This window comes from Rhea americana, unplaced genomic scaffold (assembly GCF_003343005.1).
Source record: "Rhea americana isolate MKP2758 unplaced genomic scaffold, rheAme1 scaffold_43, whole genome shotgun sequence".
NCBI classification, from domain to species: Eukaryota; Metazoa; Chordata; class Aves; order Rheiformes; family Rheidae; genus Rhea; species Rhea americana.
The window spans coordinates 5172208-5181575 of NW_028186568.1; the positions used below are offsets into that span (position 1 = coordinate 5172208).

At 36.5% G+C, this 9368-nt stretch overlaps 1 protein-coding gene across 1 annotated transcript; it reads right to left on the reverse strand.

Moving 5' to 3' along the window:
• Positions 1-2897: 2897 nt before the first annotated feature.
• Positions 2898-9094, reverse strand: LOC146589914 (sulfotransferase 6B1-like). The gene is made up of 7 exons (XM_085315431.1): positions 8893-9094; positions 7145-7281; positions 6409-6498; positions 5635-5761; positions 4602-4696; positions 3932-4088; positions 2898-3028 (listed from the first exon to the last, which is right to left on the reverse strand). The coding sequence occupies exons 1-7, from the start codon at positions 9092-9094 to the stop codon at positions 2898-2900; spliced, it is 939 nt and encodes a 312-aa protein (XP_085171557.1).
• Positions 9095-9368: the final 274 nt, after the last annotated feature.

A 9368-nucleotide genomic window follows, 5' to 3' on the forward strand; every position in this document is an offset into this window, starting at 1 on the left:
GGAAAGCCTCCCTGCAAGTGAAGGTTCTCTTGCAGGATCTGTCCAAAAAGCCAAAAGCTGTCATGAAACCACAGTGAGATTCAGTTAGCAAGAATAAAGAATGTAACTCTAGTACATTTTGGATCTAACTGGGGAAAAAAAATTCTCAAAAAGAAGGCAGATTTGACAGAATCTTGCCTGTTTCTTGAATTGAAGTGTCTGGTGGCAATGTTCTGACTAAYTCAAGAAAAATTCACACAAACAATGCTCTGGGTTTTCTTGAACAGGGAACCAGGAAGAGCATGGAAAGCTAATCTTGCTCTGTTCCAAATTGCCTCAAAATTTAGATTGGGAAGGGAACTGATAGAAAGGAATTGATTTGCTAGTCCTTCCTCTGTACTGCTGAAGCATCAAGTATGCTTATGTTATCTCTGCAGCTTCCTGCCCAATATCTCTGTTCGGTTAAACTTTTCTACAGCCTCCCTTGGCAGTATGCTGCAGTTTAGGCATAGACTGCAATAATTACTGCCTGTCTTACATATGGTCCATCTGTTACTCTAGACCAAAATAGAAGATGACTTTTTTTATTTTTTTTTTTATCTTCTCAGTGCCCTCACCATGTTAATCCTTGCTTAGTGCAATTCCTCAGATCTTTCCTGTAGATGGCTGCTTAACTGGTTTGTATTTGTGTCTTTGATTTTTCTTTCCTAAATGTAGCATTTTACTGAAAYTGAACTTCATGATATCCAACCTTCTTTTCAAATTTTCATGATATTTTGAATTGKATCCCCACTGTCCCCTGTATTTAAAGCCCTCTGTTCTGATCCTCCAACCTAAACATCAGTCATGCATCATACATTATATAGTGCTATTCTGTCTACCAGGGCATTAAGAAAATGTTGAATATGACCAGAACCCACTACTAAAGAATATTTCTTGATTTTTCCTCCTTGTTTTGCAATGATCCAGTACACGCAATTGGACCACAAGTACACTATTGCAACCAGTTTCATAAGAGCTATGTAGATAAGAGGATACTGGTCACCCCRGTCACTGTTGTGTGAATTTCTCAGAACACAACTCTACTTTCAGTGCTTTAATTCAACTTCTGTTTGTTTCACAACCCCATTGGTAAGTTGCCATCTCCACATATGACTCCGTTCTTCTGAATCTGTTGACCTAGACTATGTCTTTTCTGCTACAACTTCAGAGCCTCTCTGGTGCTAGGATCTATCACATCATCTGCCTGTGCTTTTTTCAAGAAGTTATCTTCTAAAATAGGAACACAAATGGGTTTGACATGGTTTATTCTTACCACCTTACTGTCCTTAAAATGTTTAAAGTTTGATTGCCTGATAATTTCTGCTAGTAACTTTCCAGGTATCAAGTTAAAGTGACTGATCTATTTTGATTTTTCTTCCTCACATTTTTAATTATGTATATATAATGTATTTAATTATGTATCTACTATGTAAGCCCTGCCCCAGGCATTTGGTACCTTTTTGAGTTTTCTGAATAATTTCTAGTGGCTCAGAGATGGCTTAAGACAGGTCTTTTACATAATCTACAGCAAATTTGATTAAATTCTATTGATTTGAATCCATCTAAGCTTTCTAAATATTTTAATCATTATTATGTCTGCATTCTTATTCCTTTGAGGAACACTGCATTCCTACATATCTGGACAGAAGTAGCCACCTTTAGAAGAATGAAGCAAAAAGACATGGAATACTTTATCCTTTCCTATGGCATATTTATTTTTACTTATTGTCTACTAGGTGATGGATTTTTTTTAAAAAAAAACTTCAAGTATACTAAAAAAATCGTTTTCTGTTTTTCCCTGGGCAGGTCTGAAATAGTGTGTCCCAGTGCCAAATATCAATGCTGGCACAAAGTAGATAGATGTGTTAATGTCTCATACCATCACCTTTAACATACTAATTTTTTTCAATACAGCCAGTTGCAGAGAATTTTGGCATCTTGAGCTTCAGAGAATTTTCAGTTTGAAAGTTAATCTATTTCAATGCTTAAACATTAAGTCAAAGCTTAACTGAGGGCACTTTTGTTAATTCAGGAATGAACAGAGAGGATGCTAACAGTAGTTTTTGTGGTAAGACTGTTCCACTGGCCAGAGTCTTAGGGAATATCATCTTCAGGTCTGATATTCATTACATCTTATCTTTCCATTTTATGGTTTAACATGGAAAACATAAAAGAAGCCTTAGAAAAGGCACACAGGTATATAGATTAAGAAATCTCTTCAAATCCAAGGAAAAGATATAAGTGTCATGATTTTGCTTTTTACTAACCTTTGTACAGGTGAAAAAATCGATGTCCTCAGTGGAGYAGGTGTCTATTTAATATTAAAAAGAGATCCTTTGGAGATTTTTCTGATACAGAGAGAAAATTATTTGTGCTTGAGTATAAAAACAATGCCTGTTAGTGTATCCTGCCTCTTAACACCAGCCTGTAATCTGAAACCCAGCTTGAAATTATGCATTCAGAAAAAAATAAATCCTTAGAAATGATCTTCATTCCCCCCCAATCTAGCTTTGATCCTGTTTATTCTGAAGTCATAGGGAAGAGTCATATCATCATTAATTAAGGTTATGTCTGATCCATATTTTTGCTAATGATCTTTTTTYGCATTTATGTAGTCTAGAAAGATTGAGTTTGGCTGGAAAGAGAAGTGGATCCTTCCAGGTGATAGCTACTGAAGCAGGGCTGTCAAGTTTATTTGAATATGATCAATTACCGTCTTATTCAGCAAATGGATGTAACCAAAGCAAGCCAAAGATGTCACATTTAAACCAAAAGCCTGTTATTCATTGTTGTGCTGGTTTTCTAGTTCATATAATTCAGAGGATCAGAGAGCACAGTGGAAAGCTGTTGTGCTAACCGTATCAGGTTTTCATGCTTCAGGTTTTGCAGTATACTTCATACTTCAACTTTGCACCCAGTTTAGTTCCTGCTATGTGTTCTTCAAATGCTTTGTCCATTTCCTGGTTCTGATCTTCATTGAAAAGACTCTTCCAGTCACTTACACCACCTTCAGAGAAGCAAAGAAAATCTTGAAAAACAAGAATTTGCATATTTTTATTAGTTAGATCTGTTGTTCTATCATACATTAAGTGGAGTTGCTCCATTCTTCAAGAAAAAACTTCAGTCATTTTTGCACCAATATAACTTTGTGAAGTCAGTGGAGTTACAATTATGTGAAACTGCTATAAGGAAAGAGATCTGACTACCTAAACTCTTTTTCAGATGCCTATATCCAAAAAAACTCTCAAAGGACTATTTCCCAGTGATTTTTCAGACAGTTCTGACTGACAAGGTGAAAGATCATGAGCAATTGTTTTAGACTTGTCACTTGGAAGGAAGCAGAGCTGTGTTTCTGTTCAGCTGACAACTTGTGTTTTTATCCAGCAAATCTTTCAATGCAAAATGCAGTAGTAGTCTCTGCCACCTACRCCTGCCCAGGCCCGGACTGAGTGTCCTCTGCATTAGACTGCAAAAGTAGTTCCCTTTTGTTTTACTTCGACTTTCTTGCAGGTTGGAGTGAACGGGGRTTAGCAGTGGCCCTTCCTAGAGACCCTACACACTCCTAAAAAGTGTGGTTATACCATTCTGAGTTTGGCCCAGTTTGTCTGCTTTTAAAGAGTAAGTCATGCTCAAGTAAACACCTATTAGAAGACAATGACACAATGGTCTTGGACCTGAGAAGGAGTTCAGACACAAGACTACTCTTTCAGTCGGTATTTCTCTCCCGATGTTCATCTGTGGCCCTCTAATATTTGCATTTTCCTTGACYAGTCTTCTCAAGCATAACTGAGAATGTGATTGGTGCTAATGTGTAGCTAACATCATGTCTGCAAAAAAGATGCTGATGATGGGTGAGTCAAGGTCTTCAGAGACTGGTGTTTACACCTCTGGACCTTTTGAGGCCCCCTACCTTTACGAAAGAGGATGCTGCCCAGTGCCCCATGGGTCTTCAGTGAGTTTTCCTTCATAGACTGGAAACTGCTCCTCTCTACAACACTCTGAAGCTCTTCTTCAGTCAGGGAAATTCCAAAAAAAGCAGCTATATTTTTCACTCCTAGGACCTGATTCTGGAAAGAAGAAAGTAACATATCACATCATATGAACAAAATGCAGTTTCCTTTTCAAAGTGTTTTCACTTTTCTGCATTTCTCTGCTGGCTACATATATAAACTATTCACAGAGTTCAGTAGGACTGAACCAATACTTAGTGTTTCATATTTCCACAGTTGTTACAGAAGAGATATAAGCTATCTTCCTATGGATCACAAACAAGCATAAATGATTTACAGTTGAGCCAGATCAACAGTGTTGAGTATATAAGAGCTCCAAAGAAGAATTATTTGGAATATAGATTTACAATGATTTTGGCCTATACCATGACTTACAAGAAAACAAGAACTATTTTCATATACAAAATTTAAAAAGTCTTACATTCGAATTTCATTCTGCCCTCCCCAAATCCAGAAATCTATTTCATCTTGTATCATACAGTATGAACACACTATTTGAATATAATAGTTAATTGGTTTAGGAACAAATGCTCTTCGAAGTAAAAACTATTTGTTAAATATTAACCTCACCTCTTTCAGCTCTTCATAAGTTATAGGCATGATGTTTTCATCATCAACATGCTTGTTCCATTCAGAAATGAAATCAAAGTAGGATCCCCATGGCACTAAATAAAAGAAAATAATCTTAAGACAAAGAGTAAATGAAGATTAGACATGCTTCTTACAATATAAACCAATTTCTACTGCTTAGGTTCTTCACTCAGGCACTGGCATTATTAATCACTTCTGTGCCAAGGACATTATTTCCTTCTGTGAGAATTATGGCATTTTGCTCCACACTGTTCAGATTTTCTTTGGCCCTAAGGCTAATGCCAGCAGCATAGGTCTCCTTACCAGCTTAGTGCTGCTCTGAGGGACCTGCCTTCTCAGGAGGTCAGCAGCGAAGGCTCAGCACTTCTGTGAGCACCTCCACAGAAAATCCCATCTCAGGTGTGRGGTTTTTTTAAGCAATTCACATCCTAAGGTGTGTGTTTCCAGTTTTGTGTGACCCTAGTTGTGCTGRCAAAACTGCTGTGGGGCCCACTCCCTTTCTCACTCATTTTATAGGGTTGTTTTAAAGCCAGATGTGCTCCCTGAGCTGGTTTGTTGTCCAGCCCCACATCATATCTCACATCCACAGCACCATCCGTACTGGAACGATAAAGGGAATAGCATCAGGGCAGAAGCATGTGGCTAGGAGCAAAGAGTAGCTATGACCCATAGGGACAAGAACAAGGAGCYAGAGAAAGCCCACAGAAGCCCAGCCTAGCAGCTGCCACCTTCACGCTTGCATGCCTCAGACRTATGCTGAAACTTGTCAATATTTCAGTGGACTCTCAGATGCRAGTCCACCAAAAAGCTCAAGCCACCTTGCAGAGTTCCTAACCCAGGTTGAGGCCCTAGTTAACCCTCCTTCTGCTGGTCATGGCATATGCCAAACTGTAGAACTTCTGCAAATTGAAGCTGGGGTGGGGAGGATGACTTTCTTTTGTAATACACTAGACTTGGCCCAAACAAAGTCGAAGCACTGAATAACTGACACAAATAGAAGAATATACTGTACTTCTCCCAATCATGAAATCCGTGATGAAATCATTCCAGGTCTCATAGGAGGGAATAGAAGATAAGCCATTGGAAAAATGGTAAAAAGAGGTAGCTACATCCTTTGGATTGCGAATTAGCAGTAATATCTAGAAAATTAAAATATGTTATTTCTAAAGTAAGACGTAACAAACCACTATATAAAGATAGTAACAATCTACTTCATAACAGCAGTTTGGGAAATGTATTGTGCCTCATATATTACTTGCAAAAGTATCAATTTTATTCTAAATCTAGAAGGTGAAATATTTCATTTTACTTCATTGCCTTGTGAAGATTATTGCCTGTAATTTTTAAATTGTCCTTTCCAGGTTAACAAATTAATTACRCAGAATTTAAGCCTGGTTTGTTCAATATAAGCATCATTCATTATTTGAGTAGGTGGGGGGRAAAAATCACACAAATACAAATTCTCTTTAAAACATAACGCTGAAACCCTCACTTTTGACAACACCATATAAAGCCTTCTACAGGAAGCCAAGTCAAAATATCTTTCAGTACTGAAGTTTTCCCCCACATATCCCTTGTGGAGATGGACACACCATTTTTTTTTGTTGTCAGGATTCACTGACTTTTGGTAAGATGAATGGCAATTATTTAGCACACATTTACAAATGTCTGATCTAAGCATTTATTAAGTGTAGTAGTGATTTTGAAAATTAGCAATGAAGTACTAAGTTGGCTTTTAAAAGTCTGCTAGGATGTGTGCTTACAAGACATTAAAATCAGCACTCACCTTGGCTTTATTTTTGAAGACTGACCTGGGAAGATTGTCAGGAAGGAGATGAGTAAGTATAACTCTTCGAGAAGTTAATTTGTTCATTCGCTTTATTAAGAATTGGAAGAAGGAAAGTGGATAGTTCAATTAGTAGACATATTCTCTTCCATGATAAAATCTTACTATGGTAAAACATTTCTTTGTTAAATTTATCAACAGTTTTTGGCTAATAGAAGTAATTATGCTTGCTAGGTATTATCCTGGGATCTCAGAGGACTGGACTGAGTAGCTCTAATCTGCAAAAGCCCCAGAGAAGGAACATCTGGAAAGATTATCCGTTGCTAATTCTCTTCAGATAAATGAATTTAATGTTTTTACGTGAGGGATCAAATCTAAAGAGAAGAAGTAGACTAACTGGCAGGAGGTGAAAGCTAAAGGATCGTAATGAAAGAGAAAAGGTGAGGAGGAGGAGCCAATGGAAGAAACAAAAGCTATTCCTATGTTATTTGACTTTTCATAAAATTTCCTAAACATAAAATGTGCTACAATGAATTTCAGTAGTTCCTGCTTTCTCTCAAACCCTCTATAGTGTGTGAAATTCTTCAGCATTTGCAAGACATCAGATTCATCCTGGGCAGATGCAGTCTATAGAGAAATGGTCAGAGATCTTATCAGAGTGGAATATTTAACATACCATATATTAAGTATTTGAAACACTGAATTTTAGCAACTTTAATAAGTATTCTGTGCTCACCTCATATTTCTCAACATCTCCAATTTCAAGGTAAGGGAATTCTAGTTCTTCCTCATTTACACTGTTTTCTTCATCTTGATTTTTCTTTTCAGATATAGTGACCAGATCAGTTAAGATCTGACCTACCCAGTTTGTACCTGAAGGGGAACAAAAACACAGAATTGTTTGTAAAACCTTTGGAATAAGCAGAAATAGATTCGCCAGGAGATTCAAGAGGTGGTTAGTCCTAACAGGCGAGTTGTCTGATGCATTTTCGTGTAATACAGTCATAGCTGATTACCTGAACAATTCTCCTCAGGAGTACTGAAAATACCTTCTCCCTTTACAAGGGTACATTTCTCCAACTCAAATGACTAAGTAACAGTAACCTRTGTATTATAAATTAACTTAAAAAAGGGAGAAGAATCACTAGGGTACCAATGTAACAGATTTTTTATTGTGACAAATACAAGTGGAGACTGGGGTGGTAAACCTGTAGCTCAACACCTAGTATATTACATATGGTTTCTCACATGCTATGTAGGATTATTCTGGGAGGAAAGATGAGTCACAAAACACAAATATACTCCTCCTCAGTCACAAAACCACATAAAGCTGAGTGAACCCTGAACAACTCACTTTATCACTCCCATGTATGTTTACGTGTTTGCAGGTATCCATATATGTGTATATATATATATATATATATATGTATATACACACATATGGATACACACACATCTGCATCTTCTCCTCTTACAGTTTAAAAAATGAGCAAATCTAGATCCAAAAATTGTGCTGTGTGACCATTTTCTCTACTAATATGCTGGGTTATATCCAAAAATTAAGGTTTTAAAGTGACATTTCCGATGTATATAAATTATATTTTTATTCACAGCATGAAAGAGGGCCTGTAGAGAACTCCCACCTTTAGTTTATCATTTCCTGACTTCTGGACATGGAGTTTCTACATCTTTGCCATAACAGTATTAATGGCCACATTTTGGTGTATAGCACGTCTTAGAGAAGAGAGCATGATAAAGCAGCAAACACTTCTCAAATTTGTAAAATGTTACTATTTACTGAAGACACTGGGAATCCTACTGCACAAGGAGAGAAAGAGTTACATTAAAATAGATATGTGACTCATCTAATCCAAATCTTTAGCTCTGACAGGRGACCAGTGTAGTGGTAAAAGCAGTTTTAGGTAAAAGCAGCAAAGATGTAGTATAAACTAGCAACCCCAGCAAAGATCTCCTCTTGATTTCCTGATAGTCAAAGATCATTGCAACCCTTTCAGACTATTATAAAAACAATTTTTTCATAGTTATGAATTTCAGATATTCTTGATATCTGTGTGAAAAAAACTAAAGAATATGCAACATAGCACATGAAGACATCAGAAGGTCAGTTGTCTGTAGAAATATAAAGCTAGGGGCTTTACAAACACAACTGTAAGAGCAGAACCTGTAATGTCAGCAGATCTAGTTATTTCTGGTATGAGAATTATATTGTGATTCCCTCCAGTTCATGCATTTTTATTCATAAATATAAATTTTAAATTAAAATAAAATATTATACATTTTAGCAAAGAATGTCAGATGCCATTTTCCCATTCATTTGAAAAATTCTGYATATGATATCTTCATACTTCATTGTGCTTTTGGAGAAAAAAATAATTTTACAAAATTTTCTGAAAATTCTAAATACAACATACTTCTTTCTCATTAAAGAACTTTTTTTTAATGAAGAAAGCAAACTATATTCACCAGATTTAGGGTATCCTGCCAAAATGACATCATCAGTTCTTGCTTCAAAGGACTCCATGGCTCTGAATACTTCAGGACTGCAAACAGTAGTAGGGTAGAGAATCCCCTTGTAAGAAAAAAGCAGCTCTTCACGGTCCATTGTGTTAGCAGCAACTATTGCTTTATCTATCAGATCAACAAATTTCTTCCTTGATTTTTCCATTCTTCTCTCTCACACACAGGTTCTTTCACAGTATGAAATGCTATGCAGAGAAGGAGAATCACAGATTACTTTTATAGGGCCTTTTTTTTCCCCTCTTTTCTTTTTTCTTTTTTACATCCTGTGAACAGTTTACTACTCTTTCTGAAACCGTAAAGTAATACGTAACTCCAGACAAAGATATTAAGTCACTTGAACGCTTTGAAATCAACAGAAGTTGAAAATAACAAGAAAATCTAGAAAGTTTAATTGCATCTTAGGTTAACATTCTCATCTA